At 50.2% G+C, this 26,144-nt stretch overlaps 1 protein-coding gene across 2 annotated transcripts in view; it reads right to left on the reverse strand.

The window, feature by feature from the left end:
• ENKD1 (enkurin domain containing 1) overlaps nt 1-26,144 on the reverse strand; it is a 248,980-nt gene that overhangs the window by 189,061 nt on the left and 33,775 nt on the right. For both annotated transcript variants that reach the window (XM_033943272.1, XM_033943270.1), the window contains exon 3: nt 4,464-4,688. In XM_033943272.1, the coding sequence (XP_033799163.1) occupies nt 4,464-4,688 (225 nt within the window). The remainder of the gene's footprint in view (nt 1-4,463; nt 4,689-26,144) is intronic.

Consider the following 26,144-nt stretch of genomic DNA (forward strand, 5'->3'; position numbering starts at 1 on the left):
CCGGAGCACCCAAGCGTCTGATGTTATTTCGGTCCAAGCCGCATAGAAGGACCGGAGACGCCCCCCTATGGGAAGGGGTTCCTGTGAGATCGCGGAGGGGAACCTGCCCCATCCGCTCAGCCCGTCAAAAGGAGGGCGCGGGTTTGGAAGGACCCTGCGCCGGGGCTTGCGTCTGTCCCCCTCTGCCTCGCTGAGATGGGCGTCTAGGCGGCGGCCTAGAAAAAGCCGGGGTTGACTTTTGTGGATACCGCCTCGGATGAGGACGGAAGGGTTTCTGCGGCGGGGGTCTAGGCTTAGGACGGACCAAGGAGGCCAACGAGCGCTCCTGTTCCGACAACCGTTTGGTCGCCGCCTCTAAAGACTCATCAAACAACTCGGACCCCACACAAGGCAAGTCTGCAAGACGGTCCTGCAGGTTTGGGTCCATATCGAGGGTGCGAAGCCAGGCCAGACGGCGCATGGCCACCGCGAAGGCCGACACCCTCGAAACCAGCTCAAATGTGTTGTACAAAGCATGGAAAAGGTACAACCGCAATTGAGACAGGTTGGACATAAATTTGTCAAATCCCGCCTTTTGGGAGTCCGGTAAGGAGTCACGATATTGAGGGAGGTCCTTCACCATGCCACGCAGATATGAGGAGAAGGTGAAGGCATAATTTAGTTCCCTGGTGGCCATCAGGGAATTAGAGTAGAGGCGATGGCCAAACTTGTCCAGGGTCCGACCCTCCCTGCCGGGTGGAATCGCCGCAGAAACCCGGGAGGGTTGTGACTTTTTCAGGGCAGACTCCACCAGTAAAGACTGGTGGGAGAGTTGCGCCTTCTCAAACCCCTTGGCCGGCACCGTCCTGTATTTAGCCTCCATCTTGGACGGGACAGACGGGACTGTAAGAGGGTTAGCCAGATTTTTCAGCCAGGTCTGTAGGAGGACCTTATTGAAGGGAAGCCGAGGAGCCTCCCTAGGTGGAGTGGGAAGGTCCTGCTCCTCAAGGAACTCCTTCGAATATTGGGAACCCACCGTGAGGTCCAACCCCAGGGCTCGGGCCATGTCCTGCACAAAGGTAGAAAAAGAGGACGGCCTTGCAGGCGGTGAAGGGGTTCTCGACCTCCCCGCCGAAGTAATGGGAGAAGCCTCGTGAGAATAGTAATGCGGATCCCTGCCGGACCCCGAGCCCCACGAAGTCAGCTCCAAAGGTCTCGAGGGGGTAGGAGAACGTCCCCGCCTCGAAGAACCTCTAGGCGAGGTAGCCGGAGTCCGGGGAATGGGGGCACTCTCCCTTTTCCTCGGCGAGGAAGAACGGGAAACCCTTTTAGCAGGGGACCGGAGGAGCCTCGGGTTATCGAGGCGCAACTCCGACACCTGTAACGCCTCGCCCCCGATCGGCGAAGAACGATCACGCCGCCGAGGAGAGCCCCGCGAGCGCTTCGGCTTCCTCGGCCGGCACCTCGTCCGAGGTCGAGTCGAGGGCGAGGAGCCCCGGGAGGACCTCGAGGAAGAGGAGGAGGAAATGCGTCGCACCCGCCGCACCTTGTCCCGAGGTCGCACGCTACGCTCAGGTGGTGCCCCCGAGGCCAAGGTCGAGGGTAAGACCGAGGCCGAGGTCGTTGGGGCCCCGATACCCGAGGCCGAGGTCGCCGAGGCAGGGGCCTCCGAGGTCGAAGCAGCCGGGGTAGAAGCCCGCTGCAGCTGTTCCAGGGCCCCCGACAGCTCCGATGAAATTAGAGCTCGTAGGAGGTCCTGAAAGGCCGGAATCCCGACGAAGGTCGGGAGATCCGAGTCCGGGGCATGCTCCCTGGAGGGCGACCTCGGTCTCGAGTATTCCCTCGGGGCGTGCGAGGTCGGAGCCTTAGGCAGGGCTGAGGAAGACCCACCCGCCTTGGCCGGAGCAGAGGATGGCTTCTTAGTAGACCCTGTAGGGGATGGAAAGGAGGACTTACCCGAGGCAGGTTTTGTCCCCGACGTCGACTTCGAGGTCGAGGGACGAGGCGAAGCCGAGGCCTCCGAGGTCGCCGAGGCCGAGGTCAAGGCCGGGGCCGAAGCCGAGGCCGACGTCAAGGCCTTCACAGGCGCGGGGTCAACCACAAACAACTCCGCCATTCTCGCCCTTCGGCGGCGGAGAGCCCTGGGCTGGAAGGTGGAACAGCGGTCACAGGAGGCCGTAGGATAATCTGGGCCCAGGCAAATTATGCACCACCGGTGGGGGTCAGTTATGGAGAGCAACCGCTCACACCGGCTGCATTTTTTAAAGCCCGTCACAGGACGGGACATGAACGACGAAACAGGCCGGGAACGAGCGACGTCCCGCGGCCACGGCTGCCGGGAGCCCCCCGGAGCCCAACGTAAAGAAAAATATATATATATTTTTTTTTTTTTTTTAAACGAATCGAAACAACACGAACAATTAAAAATAGAAAGCACAGCGACCGAAAAGTATTCAGACGCGGTGGCAGAAAGGCAGGCAAAGGGAGCTCAAAATCCACAGGGCTTTCTGGCTCCGCGGAAAAAATTGAACTGAGGACCACGAGGTGGGATGCGCCCTCTAGTGGGCGAGAAGGCATGCACATGCGTGGTGCAGTGTGCAAACTTGAAACTTCAATCAAGTTTGCTTGAAAAGCTGTCCGCGCTGGGGCTCCGTAGATGACGTCACCCACATGTGAGAATATCATGCCTGCTTGTCCTGGGATAATGAAAGTCTCCACTATCGAAGAAAGTCTGAACATGGCTATAGCCACTCTCAGAGGACCCTTCGGAACTTCCCAGAGATCTGTGAGCATTTTCTCAAAGTCCAGATAGTCAGGAAAAGAGGAAAACTACAGCTGCGCTACTCACAAGAAAGCACTGCGCTGACGAGGACTGATTAGCGTCCAATGTTAACTCCTGAAGGGAATGCAAAATTATCCTTAGTGGTAGTTTTGAAAGTATCTGCACAGTGGGGACTTTCCCAAGGTCCGGAGCATCTGCCACACCTGGGTCCATAAAATCTGCAACAGCCGCTAAATCTTCCACTATGGAAATGCCTGACTAAGAAAATAAAGGCATAAGAACCTCTTACGGAGCATATCTTAGGCATCCACTAGCGGACTATCCCCTGGCTGTGCTGTTGGGGACCAGTTTCCTTGGAGGAAGGGATCCCCGGTGCTAACTGGGATGCCAAAAAGGCAGATATTTTGGATTTGGCGGATATTCTGTTTCTAAATAAGCCTGCACAAGCATATTAAGAAAATCCAAAGGAAAGCCTTTCCCCTGAGGGGCCCCCTCAGAACCCTACTTGGAGCTCTTAGAGCTTATGCATTTTTAATCATTGTAAACCGCATAGAACTTCATGGTCCTGCGGTATATAAACTTGTCATTATTATTATGCAGTCTTCTGGCACTTAAGCGTGGCTGCAGTCCACCAGAGACGCACTTACACTGCCCTCCAGCCAGTATTTGGACTTTTTATATGGTCCATGGATGGACTGAGCAACTGAACTCCCAGAAGGGGCAGGGGGGACTAAAGCAAAGGGCACTCCCACAGAGTGAAACACAGACAATGCCAAAAATCGCCATCCGTCGCAAAGATGGCAAGAATACAAAGAATCTAGCCTTGGGGAGTCCATTCCACCTGTTTCTCACTAAAACAATGTGTTTTGAGGCAGATAAAAGCTTTTAATTTAAGATAGGGAAATTCAAGATAGCTGCAGCGTCTTTAGTGCCACACAGAGAATTTAAAAAATAGCAATTTTGGGATTTATGAGGTGGGGAAATCCAGTACTACTTGCAGAAACTATTAAAAATCTTTCTAATCACTGTGCAATACTGTGCAATGCTGTGTGCTGCAGGAAGAAGCTGAAACAGCTTATAGGGAGATCTCTGACTCAACAAATCTGGAATATGTAACTGCCGGTATCTTCTGACTGCCTCTCGGGCCCACAACCAGGCTGGAGACCTCGAACCCCACCAAATCCTTCACATGCACTATGGGGAGAGGGACACAGTTGGCACCAATCCTGGACACACCACCACGAAGCTGTGCAGCCGGCGCTCCAACCCACTAGCGGACGAACCTGGGGTGAGCACAGCTTCAAAGGGGACGGTCCCTGAGCCCCAAAATTGGAAAAGCAGGCTGTTCAAGTGAGTGCACTGCAAAGCAGCCACCTCTGAAAGCAGACTCTATCCCTAAGAGATTGTGTGATCTCCCGCAGCCAGAGCTGTCCCCCCAAGCTGTCCTCTGCAGAATGAAAATCGTGGACAAAGTAGAAGTACTGAATTTAAGAAAATAAACATGAGCAGGAAAAACTGGCTCCAACTGTCTCGCTTATAGGAAGACCTGGAAGCCAGAAGGTAATCCTGAGATTAGAGGGGAGGATCAAAAATATGTAAATGAGGCTTCCTACAAGAGATCTCGTGAGATGGGATACATAACTTACTTGGCCAGGAATAAAGTGGGATTGTACAAGAAATTAATTTCACATTAAATACTCACTTTTGGGAGACGATTCTGTTTGTAGCGATATTCCCTCCAGTTGTAATAAGACCCCAACAGTGCCTTTCTGCCCTCGCTCTAGGATCTCCTTGGCATTGGGATGAATTCGTGGAGGCGGATTTGCAGGACGGGAACTATAACACATTGGGTACAAGATGGGATCAGGTGCCAAAGGCCCAGAGAGAAAGTCCAGCTTCAGAGAGTTTCCTTCTAGCCTTCCCCGAGCTAGAGAGAGAGAGAGAGAACATATTTTAAAACTGGATAAAATGAAGTTTTGGCCAAAAATTTCCATCAAAATCCAATCATTAGTTCTAAACTAACTGATATTCCCACTGACACAAGAAACAAACAAAAATAGGAAACAATCCCTAAGTGAAAATCAATCAGACACAAACAGTGAGTATGGACAGATGCTTCAACTCAGGATTCAGATTTATTCATAAGAAGAAATTACAATCACAAAGGACCCAACACAACCAGTGTTTCGTCATCAAAGGGGTCCAGATCAGTGTGAAAACTGGCATGCACTAGATCTGTCTCATTTCTGAAGTTTTGTACCAATAATCCTGCAGCTTTCCTCTTCCGGTGTCCCATCTCCTAACACAACTTCTCTCCCTGTGAGATTATTGGTGAGAAACCTCAAAATGGACCAGATCTAGTACATGCCTGCTTTCACGTTGATCTGGACTCCTGAGGAAGGTGTCCTTTGACACTGAAACACTGGCCGTGTTGAGTCCTTTGTGATTGTAATATGAATAAATGCTGGTTTCAACTTTGAATCCTGAGTAGAAGCATTTGTCCATCCTCAATATTTTGTATTTTGATTCCCTCCGACACACTTTTGATCTTGGACAAGTTGCATAACCCTCCATTGCCTTAGATACAAGCTTAGGGGTAATTCTATGTGCCAAGTTATCATTATACACTAGCATAGCATAAGTCAGCACTGGAGTGCCTAAAGTTAGGAGCAATTATTTATACCAGGTCAATGCCCTCCAACCCAGCCAGCAGATTAACCATTCCCCTTAACTGTATCCATGACATCCTGTTTGTCTGTCTTGTCTGTTTAGATTGCAAGCTCTTTCGAGCAAGGACTGTCTTCTTTGTGACTCTGTACAGCGCTGCATACGTCTGGTAGTGTTATAGAAATAATTAATAGTAGTAGTAGAAGTAAATGCTTGTGCCTAAGTGTTCCATGCTATCTACTATAATAAAACGTTAATCGCGCATGCGCACTCTTACCTGTGTGATCCGTGATCCCTCATCTGTAGGTCCATGGTGGGCAGGAGTGCGCATGCACGCATATAATGGTCCCTCTCTCGCAGACCCCAAGGTGATGTGCAGTCTTGCCAGCTCCCTTATACTTCACGCCCAGCCGAAGTTTATTTTTAAGTTAAAAGCCACTGCGGCGGCTCCCATAATGAGCCGCAACTGCGTCGGAGAAGGCTTCCGACGCAGGCAGCAATCGTGAGAGGAGCTGCCACGGCACCTTTAAACTTAAAAATAAACTCTGGTAAGGGACTAAGGGAGCCGGCCAGACCGCGGGAAGGAAAGGGAAGGTGGCGGCAAGGGACTAAGGGAGCAGGCCACACCTCGGGAAGGGAAGGGGGGTAGGGGAAAATGCTGCTGCTGATGCACAGGGACGTAGAGGGGGAGGGAATGCTGCTTCAGCTTCTGCACAGGGTAGTGGGGGAGGGAAATGCTGCTGCTGCACAGATAAGTGGATGGGGAGGGTAATACTGCTGCTGCTGTTGCACAGGGAAGTGGGGTGGGGGGAGGGAAATGCTGCTGCACAGGGAAATGGAGGGGGAGGGAATGCTGCTGCGGCTGCTGTTCAGGGAAGTGGGTTGAGGGAAATGCTGCTGCACAGGGAAATGGAGGGGGAGGGAATGCTGCTGCGGCTGCTGTTCAGGGAAGTGGGTTGAGGGAAATGCTGCTGCACAGGGAAATGGAGGGGGAGGGAATGCTGCTGTGGCTGCTGCACAGGGAAGTGGGGGGGGAGAGAAATGCTGCTGCTGCATAGGGGGCAGGGAGAGAGACAGATAGAAAGAAAGACAGACAGACAGTGGGAGGGAGGGCAAAAGAAAGATAGACAGCAAGAGGAAGACAGAAAGAAAGACAGACAGCGGGAGGGAGAGAGACAGAAAGAAAGACAGACAGCGGGAGGGAGAGAGATAGAAAGAAAGATAGACAGACAGACGTATATTCTAGCACCCGTTAATGTAACGGGCTAAAAGACTAGTGTGTATAATAAATAGTATTCTATAAATTACACATATATACTAGTCTTATAGCCCGTTACATTAACGGGTGCTAGAATATATGTGTGTGTGTCTGTCTTTATTTTTTTTTCTCTCTCCTTAGCCGCTTTCTGTATTTCTGTCTGTCATTTTTTTTTTCCTTGGATGTCCACTACCACCCCTTGCCTGCTCCCCCTGTCCATTCTCCCTTCCTTTTACCTCCCCTGTGTCCTCCACCACCCCATCACTGCTCACCTTATCCAGCAGAAGCCCTTCTCCCTTTGTTTTACCTCCCCCTGTCCATCATCACCTCCTTCCTGCTCCCCCTGTCCAGCAGTAGGCTTGTCTTCAATTTTCTGACCCCCCTCCCTGTTCATCAGCACCTCTTCCCCTATCCATCAACCCCTTTTCTGCCCCTCCATTTTCGTGTGTTGCAGCATTTCCCTCCCACCTCACTTCCCTGTGCAGTATTTTTCTCCCCCTTACCTTCCTCCTGAACTCCATGTTAAAATGCTTTCCGGGTTTGGCTGCCACGGCCTGCAGCCGCCAACAGCCGCCGACATCCGACTCGGGCCGCCGCGGGCGACATCCGACTCAGGCCGCCACGGTCGACATCCGCCTCGGGGGGGGGGAGGAAGAGAGAGAGCGGAGAGAGTACGGTGCACAAGGGAACGACGGCGGCGGAGACGGCCAACTTACAGGAAGGGAGCTGTGTCTTTCAACAGGGAGCAGGCCAGACCGTAAGTCGTGCATGCGCACTTCCTATGGGTCGCTACAGCTCACGGAAAACCGGCGCACGCATAGGAAGTGCGCAAGCGCGGCCTAGCGTTTTATTATATTATATATACACATATATATATATATATATACATACATACAGTGTTCTCCCCAGAAATTTTTTCCAGCCGGGTGGCACAAAAAAGTAGCCAGTTGGAGCGGGGAAATTTGGTGGTGCAAATTACCCCTCCCTGCTCATGGTGAAGGAGTAGGGCAGGGTTGTCCAACCTTTTGGCTTCCCTGGGCCGCATTAGACAAAAAAAAATTTCTGGGGCCACACTAACATTAGCTGATGAGCCAAAAAAAAAAAAAGGCTGAGCAGGTCCCAAATTTGCAATCTCTAATATAGAAGATGTATGTATCTACTATAATAAAACCTTAAGCACGCATGCGCACTTCTAACTTTGTGATCCCTGCTTCCGTGATCTGTAGATCGAGCCTGCGCAAGGAAGCGGAGAACATGCTTACGACTCCCCCCTCCCGCCCTCACTCACTCTAAGAAGGTAGAAAATCTATTCATTCGCGTCTGCCCTCTTCTTCAAAGCAGCCTGCTGAGGATCGCCGGCCGGCTGTAGCTGCTCTCCACCTCGGTAGTACGTTCTCTCTGACGCGATCCCGCCCCTCCTCTGACGTAAGGGATTGCGTCAGATTGAACATGCTACTGAGGTGGAGAGCGGCCTGCGAGGTTCGCTACAGCTGGCCAGCGATCCGTGCCGGTGGGCCAGAAGAGACCAGGAAGCTGGGATAGAGAGAGGGTAGGAATGGCGGTTTGGAAGCAGGCATTAGGGAGCAGGGAAGAGGTGCTGCTGGAAAGGGGGGAGATAAAATGAAGGGAGAAGGGCTGCTGCTGGACAGTGGGAGCAGTGAAGGGGTGCTGATGGACAGGTATTGATGGACAGGAGAAGCAGGGAAGAGGTGCTACTGGACGGGGGGGAGTTAAAAGGGAGAAGGGCTGATGTTGGACAGGGGGAGAAGGGAAGAGGTGCTGCTGGACAGGGGGGAGGTAAAAGAAAGGTAGAAGGGCTACTGCTGGACAGTGGGAACAGGGAAGGGGTGGTGGTGGACAGCCGAGGAAAGAGAGAGACAGAAAACGGCCAAGGAGAGAGAAAGAAAGACAGACACACACATCTATTCTATCACCCGTTAATGTAACGGGTTTAAAGACTAGTCTAATAATAAACCTTCATTAAAGGGACACTGTGGAGAGGAATGGAAAAAGCAGTAATGCTTACCGTGACTGAGTAATCCTCCATGTGCACCGCTGACAGTGAATGCGTACTCCTGGTTTTCCCATTCACATCTATTACAGCTAAGGTGAGCCTCTTCAGAGGTGAACCTCATCAGAGCGGGGATGCTGCGTCAGCTGTCAGCAGTGCATGTGGAGGATCGTTCAGTCAGGGTAAATATTACTGCTTTTTTAGGCCTCCCACTTTGAGCTTAGGCTCCCTCAAAATGAACATCTCCCCTGCTGTAGCTAGTAGGGATCCCCAAGCCTTACCAACTGACAGCCACCTCCTCCCCTCCAACTTCCCAAGTTCTGCAGCTGGCAGCAATATTTCAGAGCTGCTGCCTTCCCTCCTCCCCCCCCCCCTCCACCTTGGCTTTCATGCATGCATGAAAGCATTGGCAGCTTGAGGATATTGCCGTTGGCTGCAAAGCTTGGAGATTTTGGGTTGTCAGACTGGAAGAAGATATCTTCAAGTGGCAGGGCTTGGGGATCCCCAACAGCTCTAGTATTTGTAAATTGCACTCAGGCGGGGAGAAACTTTGGTGCCTATCCACTAATTGTGGGCTCCAGTCCCTCTCCTAAATCAGCTGTATATAACTACACCACTGAATACAAAAATAATTGTGATGCACATATCCCAAAGCTAACATATTCCAGTTAATAAATTCAGAATAAAACAATTTTTTCTAACTTGTTGTCTGGACATTTTGTTTTTCCATCATCTTGGTCCCAGTTTCTCTTTCTGTTTTTTGTCTCTTCAACTAATTCTCTTTCCAGTGTCTGCTGTTCATTTTTTTCTCCTCTCTTGTTCCATTTTCTCCTTATGCTTGTCTCCAACGTATTGATTTTTCCCTTCCAGCTTTCTTAACTTTTTCTTTTCTTTTTTTGCCTCTGTCCACTCAAATCTTGCCTTCTTTCTTACCCTTCTTTTTAAATTTTCAGCTACCTCTCAATTCTCCATCTTCTCTCAGTCCCTAGCTCTCCCATTTCCCATCTCACTCCTTTCCCAGCCTCCTATTTCTTTCTATCTACTCCCCATTACCACATTTCTACCACTATACTCACTGCTCTCTCACTCATCTTGTCATCTCCGTTTTGACCTCATCCACATGGCTCACCACTTTTAGAATCTCCTCCCTCTCTCCACTGGTCAGGCTATAACTTCCTGTCCCTTTCTTTCTATCCCCTTTCTTATCACAGATCTCATCCCTCCTGCCCTCCCATGGGTCCATCTCTCCTCCTCTATCCCCATGGTCCAACATTTTGATCCCTCTCTTTTCTGTTTTTCTTCTTCCCTCCCCTTGTGATGCTGAACAATGAAATGGAGGAAAAAAAAAAAAGAGAATGCTGCATCTCTCTGCCTTCCATCCACAGGCCTAAAATTTCTCCCTACCTTCCTTCCATCTCCAGATCCTTCTCTCTCTTTCTCTTCCCAACTACCCCCCCACCCCATCTCTCCCCATGCTTGCTTGCCTCCATCCCCCTGGTCCACCATTTCTCTCTCTCTTCCCAACAGGCCTAAAATTTCTCCCTACCTCCCTTCCATCTCCAGATCCTTCACTCCCTTTCTCTTCCCAACTATCCCCACCCCATCTCTCCCCATGCCTGCCTGCATCCCTCCATCCCCCTGGTCCACTATTTCTCCCTCTCTTCCCAACATGCCTAAAATTTCTCCCTACCTCCCTTCCATCTCCAGATCCTTCTCTCCCTTTCTCTTCCCAACTACCCCCACCCCAACTCTCCCCATGCCTGCCTGCTTCCATCCCCCTTATCCACCATTTCTCCCTCTCTTCCCAACAGTTCTGTCTTTGTGACTCTGTACAGCGCTGTGTATGTCTGGTAGCGCTATAGACATAGTTAATCATAGTAGCAGTTTTTCAACGTAATTACATTTAGATTAGATCCTTTTTTTTAAGCTGCAGCTGAAGTTCAGATTCGCAGCACAGCTTTGTACATGGCTCGCTGCTCCTACGCTCTCTTTTCGATCCCCCGACTCGCCCCTCTCGGACTCTCTTAGGCTGCTATATGGATGGTGGTCTCCGACCCCTGCCACTCCCTCCCTGCGCCTGTAGTTGCACTCTGCTGCAGTGGCTCCGGAGCCCGGCGGCTCACTGGCCCAGTGCAGCTCACAGCCACCATGGCCACCAAAAGGTCGGGCTCCCGGCTGGAGATGGAGATCGAGCGCTGCGCTCCAAGTGCCAATGGAAGCGGATACCCGAGCTCGTCAAGCAGCTTTCGGCCAAGCTCATCGGTAACGGTACAGAGCAGGCCTGGGCCTAGTCAAGCCGCGAAGCCTCGGACTTTCTTGCCAGGCAGACTCGGGGAGGGAGTGTTAATGGAAGCGCCCATTCACTTCTGAATATTTATGAGAGGGGGGACTGGGCTTCAGCAATGGGAACTTTACAAGTAAATCTGTAGGGGAATTTGGGTCAGGGCAAAGACGTCAGCAGAACATAACATAAAGAATAGCCTTCCTGTAGGGTTATGGCCACTACATGTCCGGATTTCCCCGTTGGCGCACACGTCGCAAACTTACGCAGCCCGCACATGTTCTGCACCAGTTGCTCAAGCGAAAGTGGATCACATACGCCTATCTGTCCGCTGGGGTCTCCGATGCGTGCGGTGGTCTGCGCGCTGAAAGCACAGGAACGCCAGTATAGCTGGCAAGTGACCCACGTGTAAGGAGTCAGCTGTGGGATCAAAGCCACAGTACACCGTCTGTGAGCCGCTATGCAGTAGAAAAAAAGTCAGACTGAGGCGGGAGTCAAATGTTGAACTTCCGGCGGCTCTTCAAGCTGTGCCTGGGGAATCCCCAAGCCGGTGAGAGGGTGTTAAAAAAAAATATTTGAGCAGCAGGATTTACAACTGAGATGACAGCTGGGTGGTCATCTAAATTAGCCGGGTGGAGCGCCCGGCTAAAAGGCTCTAGGGACTAAGCACTGTATATATCTCCTTTGTAGCAACATGCTACCTGTGCATAACAAATACAGGCAGTCCCTGAGTTACAGACACGCGACTTAAGTATGACTTGTACTTAAGAACGCAGTTGCAGCTTCATTTGATTTCACTGAGCAGTATTTCCAGTGGCATAAACTCCTACACTTCTCCTGTAGCAGATTCAGGAATGATGCATGGCCATATTAAGAACAGTGTGAGGTTGTGCATGCTGTACCTTTGTTCTTCTTCTTGCTTTTTTTTTTTTTTTTTCTTTTTCTCCTATCCTCCTGTTTTCAGCTTATTTGTTCTTACCTCTTGATATTGTAAACCTTTCCTGCCCTTGATTGTCATTTTGTGTCTAGTATTGTTAATTGTACAGTATACATTTCCCTGTTGTGTTTATTTTATTGTTATTTTTTAATTATTTCCTTTTGATTTTTATCTATTGTTAACCGCTTTGATTTGAATTTTTTGGTTAATAAGGAAAAATTATGTTCTTACCTGTTAATTTTCTTTCCTTTAGAAGCAGCAGATGAATCCAGAGTAGAGAGTTGCACGGGGACAGAAATCCCACCCATCCCCGCCAAAATCCCACCTGTCCCCACCCGTCCCCGTGAGGAATTCCTCCGTACCCACCTGTCCCTGTGAGAAATCCCCTCCGTCCCCACGAGGAATCCTTTCCGTCCCCGCCCGTCCCTAGAAACTTCAGAAATAATTATTTCATTTAATTATGCTACTGAATTAAAGGTTCTGGTAGAGACCCATTTACAAATAAGCAAAAACACTTTATTAATTTGGAAATATTAATTGGGAAGAATACATACTTTGTAAACGGGTTTCTACCAGAGCCTCTAATGTAAATATAAAATATAAATACTCAGCTGATGAGAACCCCCAAGCTGTCAGCTGAGGACTTCCTTTGCAGTTGGCCGGTGGTCCCTATTGCCAAGCTTGACAGGCAGCAGTAGTGTCCTTGAGTCCCAGATGCTGGCACCTCAGTGGCTCATGGATATTGCCAGCAACTGCTGTGCTTGGTAGAGGGGAGTTCTGGCCGTCTCTAGAGGAGGTCCTCTGCTGGCGGTGCTTGGGGATCCCCAACAGCCACAGCAAGGGTCAGCAAGTACTTCAACACTGTAGAAATAAAACCAGAAATGCATTTCCTTTTCTTTTGAACACAATACAAAGACATCTGCAATATACATTTCCCAAAGCTAACATATTTTAGTCAATAAATTCCGTTTTTTACCTTTGTTGTCTGGAAACTTATGTTTCCATCAAGTTGGTCCCAGTTTCATTTTTCCATTTCCCATCTTCTGTAAATTATTTTGTTGCTGTCCATTGGTTCCTCCTACCATGGTCCAGCATTTATCCCTTTCTCATCTTTTGTGCCTGCCAACCAGCCCCATGCCCAACATTTCTCCTATCACCCCTCTCCAGCACCCTGCCACATCTCTCCCTCCATTCCCTTCACCATTATGTCCAACATTCCTCCCTCTTGCATCCATTTCAATCTGTCCCACTGTTCCCTTTCCACTACAATATTTCTCCCTCTCATCTGTACCTCACTCCCTCCCTCCTCCCCCTGTGTTCCGCGTTTGCCTCCCATGTTCGACCTCTTTCTGTCTCATATTTGCCTCCTACATTCGACCCCTTCTGTGTCCTGCATTTCCCGCCCATGTTCATGTCCAGCCCTCATCTGCCAGCAACCTTATCAGCAACTTTCTCATCCAAATAGAGCTCTGAGAGATAGCTGGAGTTGCGAGGCTCATCTTCTATTTCCTACCTATCCTGCAGCAGCACACATAGCCGACCGGAAGTCTTCCCCGATGTCAGCGCTGACGTCGGAGGGAGGGAGGGCTTTGCATCGAACCCCGCAGGATCCCCGCGACCACGAGCGGGGTGCCCACAACCCAAAGGGGGAACCCACAGGATCCCCGCAGGTCCAGCGGGATTTCTGTCATCCCCGTGCAGCTCTCTAATCCAGAGACCAGTGGGATAGCACACATCTACCAGCAGGTGGAGATAGAGAAACTGATTAACAGGTGGTCCTATTGGCTGGCACACCTCCTGTATCTTCAGTATTGCTCCTTGCACAAGGGCGAAAACGGAGGGCAATATAGGGGTGACACAAGGCGAGGGGGATCAAACAGAGGCCAGGGCCCAAGAGGGGGCAAGAAAACCCGGAGGAAAAGCGGGGAAGTGGGGTGACGGGAATGTAGGGAAACTGAAAGCTACGAGGGTAAAAGCTGAGGGCAAAGCAGAAATACAGGGAACAGGAGAGGCGGCCCAGGTAAATGCAGAGGTGGAGGAAAAACGACGGGACCTGCGATGCTTTTACGCAAATGCAAGAAGCCTCATGGCCAAAATGGGTGAACTAGAGGTCGTGGCCAAGGGGGAAGACCTGGATATAATTGGAATTACAGAAACATGGTGGGCAGAGGAGAATCATTGGGATGTAGCGCTGCCGGGGTACAAACTCTACAGAAGGGACAGGACCCACAAGAAGGGGGGAGGCATAGCACTATATATAAAGGACTCTATCTACTCGGTCGGGATGGATATGGCAACGAAGGCAGAGGGGCTGGAATCGCTATGGGTCAAATTGCCAGGAAACAAGGGTGCAGGCATAAAACTGGGGTTGTACTATCGCCCACCTGGTACACCGGAAGGAGTCGGACACGACTTGGAAGCTGAACTGAGACAGGAGTGCAGGACTGGAAGTGTGACAGTGATGGGGGACTTCAACTACCCGGGGATAGACTGGAGTACGGGTCACTCCAATTGCACTAGGGAAACAGGATTTGTAGAAGCTGTGAGGGACTGCTTCATGGAGCAACTGGTCAGAGAACCGACGCGAGGGAGTGCTACTCTTGACCTCATCCTGAACGGATTAGGGGGGCCTGCAAGTGGGGTAGAAGTGGGAGGACCACTAGGCAACAGTGAACACAATGCGATCAGATTCACATTAGAAAGGGGGACACCCACAGTAAGGAGGACCGCAACAACTGCGCTCAACTTCAAGAAAGGGAACTATGTTGCTATGAGGGAAATGGTGGGGAGGAAGCTCAAAAACATCTTTAGGATGGAGACTGTGGAAAGCGCCTGGACCCTATTCAGGGACACCCTGCAGGAAGCACAAAGAAGGTACGTCCCCAGTTTCAGGAAAGGCTGCAAGAACAAGAGGTCAAAGGACCCAGTTTGGATCTCAACAGAAGTAAAGAGGGCAATAAATGACAAAAAAGTATCCTTCCGGAGATGGAAAAAGGACCCAACGGAGGAAAATCACCAGGCGCACAGGAATTGCCAAAAGGAATGCTACCGAGAGGTTAGAAAAGCAAAAGGAAAATACGAAGAGGGGCTGGCCAGGGAGGCGAAAAACTTCAAGGCATTCTTCAGTTACGTAAAGGGGAAGCGACCAGCGAGAGATGAGGTGGGGCCGTTGGACGATGGGGATAGGAAGGGAGTGATTAAGGAGGATAAAGAGATAGCTGAGAGGTTGAACACGTTCTTCTCGTCGGTTTTCACGAGAGAAGATATATCTAATATACCGGACTCAGAGGAGCTCATGAGTGGGGAACAGGCTGAAAAATTGGAGCACATAGAGGTAAGTAAGGAGGATGTCCTCAAACAGATAGACAGGTTAAAATGCGGCAAATCACCGGGTCCGGACGGGATCCACCCAAGGGTTCTGAAGGAACTAAGACAAGAAATAGCGGGCACAATCCAGCATGTTTGCAACCTATCCTTAATAACTGGAGAGGTACCAGAGGACTGGAGATTGGCGAATGTCACACCTATCTTCAAAAAGGGATCGAGGGGTGACCCCGGGAACTATAGGCCGGTGAGCCTGACTTCAATTATAGGGAAGATGGTGGAAGCTATGATCAAGGACAGCATTTGCGAGCACATTGAGAGAAATGGCCTACTGAGAAAAAGCCAGCACGGATTCTGTAAGGGAAGGTCGTGCTTAACGAACCTTCTGTACTTCTTTGAGGGAATAAGCAGTCGGGTGGACAATGGGGAACCCGTCGACATCATTTACCTCGATTTCCAAAAGGCTTTCGACAAGGTTCCACATGAAAGGCTGCTTAGGAAGCTGTGGAACCACGGGGTGGGAGGGGATGTGCACAGATGGATCGAGCACTGGTTGTCGGGTAGAGTGTAGAGGGTCGGAGTAAAGGGCCAATTTTCTGACTGGCGGGGAGTCACGAGCGGTGTGCCACAGGGATCGGTGCTGGGGCCGTTACTCTTCAACATATTTATCAATGACCTGGAAAAGGAGGCAAAGTGCGAGGTTATAAAATTTGCAGACGATACCAAACTGTGCGGCAGAGTTAGCTCCAGGGAGGAGTGTGAGGACCTGCAAAGGGACCTAGACAAGCTGGAAGACTGGGCAAACAAATGGCAAATGCGCTTTAACATGAAAAAATGCAAGGTCATGCATATAGGGAAAAAGAACCCGTTGTTCAACTACAAAATGGGGGGGGCATTGTTGGGAGAAAGCAGTCTTGAGAGAGACTTGGGTGTGCTGGTGGATGCATCACTGAAGCCATCTGCACAGTGCACAGCGGCCTCGAAAAAAGCCAACAGGATGCTGGGCATCATAAAGAGGGGCATAACAACCAGGACGCGGGAAGTCATCATGCCATTGTATCGATCGATGGTGCGTCCTCATCTGGAATACTGCGTTCAATATTGGTCGCCGTACCTCAAGAAAGACATGGCGGTACTTGAGAGAGTCCAAAGGAGAGCAACGAAACTGGTAAGAGGGCTGGAACACTGCCCATACGCCGAGAGGTTGGACAGGCTGGGGCTCTTCTCTCTGGAAAAAAGGAGGCTCAGGGGTGATATGATAGAGACCTTCAAGATCATGAGGGGCATAGAGAGGGTGGATAGGGACAGATTCTTCAGGCTGAAGGGGACAACAGGTACGAGGGGGCATTCGGAGAAACTGAAGGGAGATAGGTTCAAAACAAATGCAAGGAAGTTTTTCTTCACCCAAAGGGTCGTGGACACTTGGAATGCGCTACCGGAGGAAGTGATCGGGCAGAGTACGGTACAGGGATTCAAACAGAGACTGGACAGATTCCTGGGGGATAAAGGGATCGTGGGATACTGAGAAAGTATAGAAACCCAACCAGGTCGTGCATGTGCAAGACCGGAGGGCTAGGACTTCGATGGGAAGCTAGGACTCATCAGGAAACCAAGGTGGCATGGGGGCCCCTTCTGGTGATTTAGACAGGTCATGACCTGTTTGGGCGGCCGCGGGAGCGGACTGCTGGGCGTGATGGACCTATGGTCTGACCCGGTGGAGGCACTGCTTATGTTCTTATGTTCTTATGTTCATCCGTAACCATCAATATAAGCATGTAATAAAATCTTCTTTCCCATAATAAAGTTTAAAGGTAGTAACATATAATACAACCACCAACTATAATAAAACATCTGAAACTCGCGAAACAAACCGAGAGCTAACAATTAGGAAAAAGGGTGGGGCTCTGGATTCATCTGCTGCGTCTAAAGGAAAGAAAAGTAACAGGTAAGAATATAATTTTTCCTTCCTTAGCAACAGCAGCAGATGAATCCAGAGACCTGTGGGATGTAGCAAAGCAATCCCCAATCTGGGTGGAAAGCAAATGTCGCCTCCGCAAGAACCGAAGTACTAAAAACCGCCTCCGAACACGCCACCACATCTAACCAAAAATGCATAGATAAAGGAATTGCAGAAGACCAAGCAGCCATATGACAAACCTCCTCCAAGGAATGAACCTCAAGACTGAGTCCAAGAAGGAGCCAGCGTTCTAGCTGAATGGTCATGAAGTTCTTTCATACCTCACTCCCTGTTGGCCCATCCTTTGAAGAATACAAAGAGGCAATCCAAACAAACTAAAGTCGTTAGAAACCTATATATAGAATATAAGCATTGTACACACGTTTAAGAAATGCAAAGCAGAAATCACCCCTTCCCAATCCTCCTCCCAGGAAGAAGGAAGTAAAATTGAGAATGGCATAGAAGAAAGGATGACCTCACTTCAGAAAGAAACTGAGGTACTGTCTGAACCGACATCCCAGAATTTGTAATCCACAAAAAAGAAACCCTACAGGTCAAGGCCTGCAACTCAGACAACCAGCAAACTGAAGGTATGTCCCCAAGAAACACCGCCTTCAACCTACATCCGTTAGACCCTCATTAGAGACAGGTTCAAACGGAGCCGTCTGGAAACTGCAAAGAAAAACCTTAAGACTGTACTCCGGACAGGGCGTCTGAAGAGATGCACGAATAAACCATACTCCTTTTAGAAACTAAACAACATGAAGCTGAAAAGGAAGCGAAGAGCGAGATATCTAGCCCATGAACCAAGCAAAGATTGCCACTGGAAGGGGAAAGGAATTGAACGCTAAGCCCTCGGCAACACACTTGGGTTAAAAAAAGAAAGAATAGAAAACAGAGAATTCTAGAAGGGTGCCAAAAGTAGAGAAGTACCCAAGAATGGAAAAGCTTCCAAATAGTAGCGCAAATCACAGGTGCAAACATCGGTATTGCCTGGAGAAGAGAAGAAATAACCGGCTTCGCATGACCCTCATATGTCAGCCATGACTTTTCAAAAGCTAGGCCCTACCACCAAAGTGGGATGAATATCCATGTAGATCGGACCCTGGGAGAGAAACCAGAGAAACCAGGAATCTCAACAGTACACCCATTGACATACACATCAAAGCTGCATAGAATGGATGGCACAGCAAATCAGCTTGAGATGGTAAATACATCCAACCATCGACCAGGGGAAAACACCTAGAAAAGAGAAACCAGAGGCGAGAAAGAAGCGACGCTCCTACCCCCTCTGACTGCCGCTCCCTGTGTCTGCTGAAGAACCTAGGAAGATTTGAATCATAAGACAAGGCCATGAGGTCTAGGTCTAGGAGATCTCACCGGTGTACACAGAACTGAAACGTGTGCGTGAAGAGGTTTCAATTCCCAGGATGGAGAAGAATGTGAGATGAGCAAGACTAGCTAAACTCTTTTCCTGTTCTGTAAAATGATCTGCCAACAGATGAGATTCCACCCATTAAAGTAGAACCAGAACTGTACTCGCCAACTGAGTACAACACATACTGCTCTGGCTGTAGAAAAATACCAAAATACTGACCCAAAAGAACAAACACCTGAAGCAGATTCGATTAATTAAGGGACCATTCGTGAGGTTGTAGAAGGCGACTTAGTTTGTCCGCCAAGCAGTTCTGCCGGCCCTGAATGTAGACCGCTCTGAGAAAGATGTGATGGATTACCCAATCCCAAATCCTCAGAGCTTCTTGGCAAAGAGACAGGGAAACTGTACCCCCCTGCTTGTTGACATAATACATGGCCACTTGGTTGTCTGTCCAAACGAGAACCACGTGATCACAAAGCAGATGAAGGAAAGCATTGAGAGCGTTGAAAATGGCTCAAAGCTCCAACAGATTGATGTGACAGCACCTCTCCTCGCTGGACCAAGGCCCTTGGGTTCGGAGGCCGTCGAGGTGAGCCCCCCAAGCGTAAGTGGACGAGTCTGTCGTCAGGATCTTCTGCAGAGGGGGCGCGTGAAACAGAAAACTTTTGGAAAGATTGTAAGGGAGCATCCACCAGCGGAGAGATTGCTTCAATAAAGCAGTCACCGCAACCCAGCAAGAGACCAGATCGCAATCCTGATGCCACTGTGAGGCCAGGGTCCACTGAGGAACGCGAAGGTGAAGCCTGGCAAAAGGCGTCAAATGAACGGTGGAGGTCATGTGCCCCAGTAGGACCATCATGCTCTTGGCCGAGATGGTCGAAAGAAGAGACACCTGCCGGCAAAGGCGGCTGAGGCAGAAACAAGCAGAGACGAAGCGTATCCAACACCGCTCCAATGAACTGGAGAGATTGGGACGGACACAACTGAGATTTGGGGAAGTTGATCTCGAAACCCAGATGCTGAAGGAACAGAATAGTCTGTTGGGTCGCTCAAATAACCTTTGGTCGAGACGACGCTTTGATGAGCCAGTCATCGAGATAAGGGAATACTTGAAAACCCTGTGTCTACAGGGCTGCAGCATCCACCACAAGACACTTCGTGAACACCCTCGGGGAAGACGCGAGGCCGAAGAGGAGAACACGATACTGGAGATGGAGATTCCTCACCCAAAATCTCAAGAATTGGCGAGAGGTCGGATGAATCGGGATGTGCGTGTACACCTCTTTGAGATCCAGGGAGCATAACCAGTCCCCCTCGTCCATTAGGGAGTACAATGTCGGAAGAGAGAGCATGCAAAATTTTTCCTTGACCAGACATTTGTTGAGAGCCCTCAGATCCAGAATGAGACGCAAGTCCCCGGTCTTCTAGGGGACCAAAAAAAAACATGAATAAAACCCCGAGTTCTGCTGACACCCAGGGACCTCCTCGACAACCCGGAGGTGAAGGAGAGCCTGAGCCTCCTGAAGCAGAAGGGGAAGTTGTGACCCATTGGAAGGGAACTCCCGTAGGGGCTGAACCAGAAGCAACTGCCGAAAGTGAATTATGGTGAGAACCCAGAAGTCGGTTGTTATCAACTCCCACTGATGATAAAAATGACTGAGCCGACCCTCGATGGGCAGGGGGAGAGGCTGATGGACCAAGGGCACTGGCGTGCTCCGACTGGAATTGTCAAAAAGACGGCATCAGCTTCGCCGCCGCAGGCGTCCGAGGTTTAGAGGGACGCTGCTGCTGCTGAGGCTGCCAAGGAGGCAAACGGGAGAGAGCCGCGGTGGACTTCTGTGGGTAATGCCGCGGAGGAAGCTTATATTGCTTAGCAGGGGGGGCTTGCACCTTAGGCTGCACCAGGGAGGCAAAGGACCGCTCGTGCTCCAAAAGGCATTTTGTAGCCGCCTTGAGTCGTCAAAGAGCTTGTTCCCCACACAAGGAAGGATTTGCCAAGCGATCCTGCAAATTGGGGTCCATGTCCACGATGCGCAGCCAGGCCAAGCGACGCATCGCCACCACAAAGGCCGTAACCCAAGATGACAGCTCAAAGGCGTTGTAAGCGGCCTGGAGCATATACAGATGGATCTGGGAAAGCGTCTCCAAAAGTTGACGGAACTCCGGCTGATGGCGAGCGGGCAAGTCAGGAAGAAAAGACTGCACGACCTTCAGGCAGTGCATGAGATACGAGGTGAAATTAAAGTTATAATTAAAGACACAGTTTGCCATCATTGAGTTCTGATAGAGCCAGCGACCAAATTTGTCCATCGTCCGCCCTTCCCTGTCCAGAGGGATGGGAGCGTAGACCCTGGAGGGGTTAGATTTTTTTCAGTGAGGATTCCACAACCAGGTACTGATGGGAAAGCTGCACCTTCTCAAAGCCCTTACATGGGACTGTGCGATATCGATATTCCATCTTGGAAGGGATGGCAGGAAAGGCATAAGGGGTCTCCAGATTCCGGAAGACGTAAAGACTTCCTAGGATGAGGGAGTGCCAACTCATCCAAATATTCCTGGGTGTACCGGGATTCAGATTGGAGGTCCAGCTGAAGAGCCTTACCCATGTCAGAGACAAACCTCGCAAAGGAGGAGGAGGTCCGAGAAGAAAGGATCTCGTGCGGCGAGGAAGACCTGGAATGTTGAGCCGCCGAAAAGGAAGGGGATGCTTCCCTAGAATACAGAGCAGGCATGTCCGAGTCTCGAGAAAAGGATAATGAGGAAGTCCTGCTCCGAGGCCCCGGAGAGGTTGAAGAGTGCCCGTGCTGCATCCTACTGGGGAAGGACCTCGCGGTTTGAGGAACCGGAGAAGAAACAAACTTCCCCAAAAGGCTTTGAATGAGGGGTCCTCGATCTCTACCTGCCTCGTCCCGGAGAGACAGACATAGAGGGCAGCCTTCGAGAACGAGAGGTGTGTCTCGGCCACACCAATGCCTTGATGTGCCTTGAGGTCCGCGGGGCAGGAGACCTATACCGTCGAGGCAAGTCCCTCGGCCGTTTCGAGGGTGGGTGCCTCGAGGTCGAGGCAAACTTCGCCCACTCCTTCAAACGAGACTCACGGGTCGGGGATCCTAGCCTCAAAGCAATAGGGGAAGAACCACTAGAAGACAGCTGGCGAGACTGACGAGACCGATCCCGAGGGACCTCGAGCGGACGCTCAGGCTGGCCTGCCAAGAGCAGGGTCGAGGCAGGGGCAAGCTGGCTCAAGACCGATGAGATCTGAGTCTTCAGGATGGCCTTTAATGTATCCTCAAACATCAGCACCGAGACCACTGGATCAGGTCGGAAAGTGCAGCAGTGCACTCCAACGAGGGCGACCTCGCGGAAGAGAATTTCCATTGCGTGGAGGCACGCTTGGAGGAAGCTCTCGACGGGGCTTGGACCACTGCACCTACCTGAGACTCCAGGAAAGGCTTCTTCGCTAGCGCACCTGAGGGAGGAAGAGGAGACTTACCCGAAGCCACAGGTCTCATCAGAGCAGTCACCGAAGCCTTGGTGGAAGAGGGCGACTTCGACGAGGACGAGGCCCCCCGCCAAGGCCGAAGTCGAGGCCGTACCAACCGAAGAATCCATGGCCCCAAAGAGATCGAGGATCTTCACCCGTCTTCTACGAAGCGCACGCGGCTGAAAAGAAGCACAGCGCAGGCACGATTCAGTCCGGTGATTGGCTCCCAGGCACTCAATGCACCAACAATGAGGGTCGGCATAGAAATAACCCGACCATACTTAGTGCACTTTTTAAACCCGGTAATAGGCCGGGCATAGGGCCAAAACCACCGCCGTGGCCGCGCGATGTCTGGCGGCCCAGTGGGATCCGGGGCCCCCGGGTCTACGGCGAACTGGAATATGAAGTTTGAAATTGTTTTTGGTTGTTTTTTTTAAGAAATGCGCTGCACAGTGACTCACCCGATTTCAAAAACAAAAAAGGAGCAAGCCGCGGTGCAAGAGGCACTTAGTGATCGCGCAGAGCAGAGGAACAGGGCTTCTGGCTCCACGGAAAACCAAGAACTGAGGCCACGCTGAGCAGACGCGTGCCCTGACTCGGGGGAGAGCGTGATACACTCACAAGCTTGAAGATCTTCAAACAAGTCTGCTTGCGAGACTGTTCACTCAGGGCTCCGTATATGATGTCACCCACATGTAGAGAATATGCTGCCTGCTTGTCCCTTTTCTTTTTCTTTTCCTGATTTTTGTTATTGATGTAACAAATATTAATAAAATATATTTTAAAAAAAAGAATTGATGTTGGGGATAAGTGTTCCCGGCCAGCGGCGTGCACCCGCCTGGCCTTTCCTTTTCTCTACATACGCGGGCAGGAGCAGAGCCCAGGAGCAGTGGCAGCGGTCAAAATAAGGTAACGGCCACGGGGGAGGGGTGGCGGGGTTGTATTCGCTCTATAAGACCTACCCTTTTTTCCACCCACTTTTTTTGAGGGAAAAAAGTGCGTCCTATGGAGCGAAAAATACAGTACATAATAAGTATACACTTGTACAGAAAGTTGGTTAGACAGAATATTGTTTCCTCAAAGTATAAAACATTTTACACCTTGATATTCCTTAATACAGGAAAAGAAGAAAAAAATGAAATAATAATTTTAACTAACTCAACTCCTCCATTATTTGGATCCAAGATTACAAATAAGTGAGAAAAAAAGAGGAAAAAATTAAATCAATAGGAATATGCTATACATAATGCTGAGGTAGGAATAACTTATTTAAACTATAGAGCAATTGATGTTCCGCCATCTATTTGGGACAGTCAAGAAAGCGGTTAGCTGTTGAGGTTCAAATAAGACATATTTTAACTGAGCGGTGGCAAATAATACACATGCAAGGGTATCTCTAGTAAAATGTAGCCCCCAACAAAGTAATTCCTGGTCTCAAAAGAAGAAACTCTCAACGGCGTTTTTTAGTTTCTCTGGAGAAATCAGGAAACATTTGAATTTTAAGTCCAAGAAAATCTTTCTGTTTATTTTTAAAGAAAAGCCTCAATAACCACACTTTATCAATCAAAAGAGCTACAGTCAATATCAATGTGGAGGATGTTATCATATCCTTATCAGACGTTTCCAAAATTTCCGATACATTCAACATTAACTGGTCAGATTTTTTCTGTGATTGAGGCCCATATTTATTCGGCAAATAGTACACTTGAGAAAATGGAGGCAATGTTTCTTCCGGGTAGAATTTCTATCAGGTATCTAAGCATTTCTCTAGGGGTTACCATTGTCAGTCTAGGAAAATTAATAAGTCTCAGGTTATTATTTTGTGAGTTATTCTCAAGCGTTTCTAATTTCCTTCTAAGATTTACATTGTCCTTGATTAGGGCCTCTTGTAATTGTTTAGACCCTAATAAATCTTGATTAAGCCTTTGAACAGAGGTTTTTGAAACAGTCAGATCTTCTTTTAAGTCCTTGAGCTCTTTAGTATGTTAAAACAAACTGCCCAGCAGCTGGGGAAGCCTCGTGGATAGAGAGAGGCAAGCGAGGCACCAGCGGCAGGAAGTGGAGGAGAAAGGCAGCGGCGGGGAGACCAACAAGCCTAGGGGTAGCGGCGAGAGGTAGCTCTGCCCCCCCTCAGCGTCATCAGCCGAACTTCCCCTTAAAAGGGAGAGGAGCCGCGGCGCACAGCCCAAACAAACTGCCCAGCAGCTGGGGAAGCCTCGTGGATAGAGAGAGGCGAGCGAGGCACCAGCAGCAGGAAGCGGAGGAGAAAGGCAGCGGCGGGGAGACCAACAAGCCTAGGGGTAGCGGCGAGAGGTAGCTCTGCCCCCCCTGAGCGTCATCAGCCGAACTCCCCCTTAAAAGGGGGAGGAGCTAACGGCGCACGCGCAGCGAAGGCGAGTGACAAAGGCGCTCGCCTTAGCGAGAGCGCCTTTGCGAAGGAGCCTTTGCGAAGGACCGAAGAGCCGAGGCTGCCCAGCAGCAAATTCATATTCAAACTACAAAAAAAAAACAAAAAACAACACAGCTACTTTTCTTCTTTCTCATTCTTTTCTCCTCTCTCTTTCTTCTTTTTCAGCTAGCTGCACGCCGGGCAAACTCCAACACACCGAGGATCCTTAGGTACAAGACAGGAGAGGAATGGAGGCAGCAGAAACCCAGCGAAGCTTTCCAGTATACTGCTTCGAGTGTCATATGTATGACTACCTCCCCTCCGGGAGGCAGGCGTACATATGCGGTCGATGTCAGGAACTGGACAGCCTGAAGAAAGAGGTCGGGAGACTGCAGATTAAGGTCCAGGAGCTGGAGGGACTCCGCACCGAAGAGGAACCGTGGGCAATTGAGGCAACTGAGGATACCACCAGAGAGAGCCACATCAATGAGCAGGTTAGAGAGCTCGAGAGATTCATCGAGGAGGCCTGCAAGATGGTAGAGGAACAGGATCACCAGCAATTCAAAAGGGAACCAACAGATGGAGGACAGAACCCACCAGATGCCAGGAGAGAAGGACCTTGCGGAGGAACTGAGCGGGCAGAGACCCATCAGAACCCGGAGGAAGGACTAGAGGATCGAGTCACTGATACGGACCTGAGACCCAAGAGGAAGCTGAGAGAAGGGAAGTCTGCGATCGTGGTGGGAGACTCAATCCTGAGAGAGGTGGACAGTCACATAGCAGGAGGCAGAGAGGACCGGCTGGTGACATGTCTCCCGGGGGCGAAGACAAAGGACATCTCCGACAGAATTGAGAGAATCCTGGAAGGAGCTGAGGAGGAGGAGACAGCTGTGATAATCCACGTTGGAACCAACGACGTCAGCAGAAGGAACTACAACAGGACTACACTGACCGAACAGCTTAAGATCCTGGGGAGGAAACTGAAGCTGAGGACAAGGAATATAGCCTTCTCAGAGATCCTGCCAGAACCAAGGGTGGATGCAAGGAGGCAGACCGAGCTGCAAGCAATAAACGGGTGGCTGAGGAGATGGTGCGAAGAGGAGGGTTTTCACTTTGTACGAAACTGGACAACCTTCCTGGGGAAAAACAAGCTCTACAGGAGGGACGGACTGCACCTGAGCACGGCGGGGACAAGGATGCTGGCACGAAACATCCAGACCAGCATAGACATGGCTTTAAACTGAGGACAAGGGGAAAGCCGATAGTCGATCTGACATCGACACATCGGACCAGAGTATCAAACAAGGATACTGACCAGTGAACAGGCGATAGAGGGCTCGAGACTGAGTGGACATTTTTTGAAAAAAAAACCAAGGACGCAATGCAGGGGCCTAAGGAACTAATGAAGCTAAAGAGCGGAAAAAGGAGGAAACAGCCGGAGCCAAAAGTGGGGAAGCAGACTGAGGAAGAGATAGACACGCCACAGGAGGGAAATGAGGACGAAACAGACACACCACAGGAGGAGGATGAGCGGAACGAGATTCAGGGACTGGCAGCCCATGAGGAGATCGGCAGGAGCACCAAACCACGAGGAAAACCAACAGAGAAGGTAAACAACCGGGACTTAAACTGCCTATATGCAAATGCTAGGAGCCTAAGAACTAAAATGGGAGAGCTAGAGGTTATAGCCAGTAAGG

The sequence above is a fragment of the Geotrypetes seraphini genome, chromosome 4, assembly GCF_902459505.1.
Source record: "Geotrypetes seraphini chromosome 4, aGeoSer1.1, whole genome shotgun sequence".
NCBI classification, from domain to species: domain Eukaryota; kingdom Metazoa; phylum Chordata; class Amphibia; order Gymnophiona; family Dermophiidae; genus Geotrypetes; species Geotrypetes seraphini.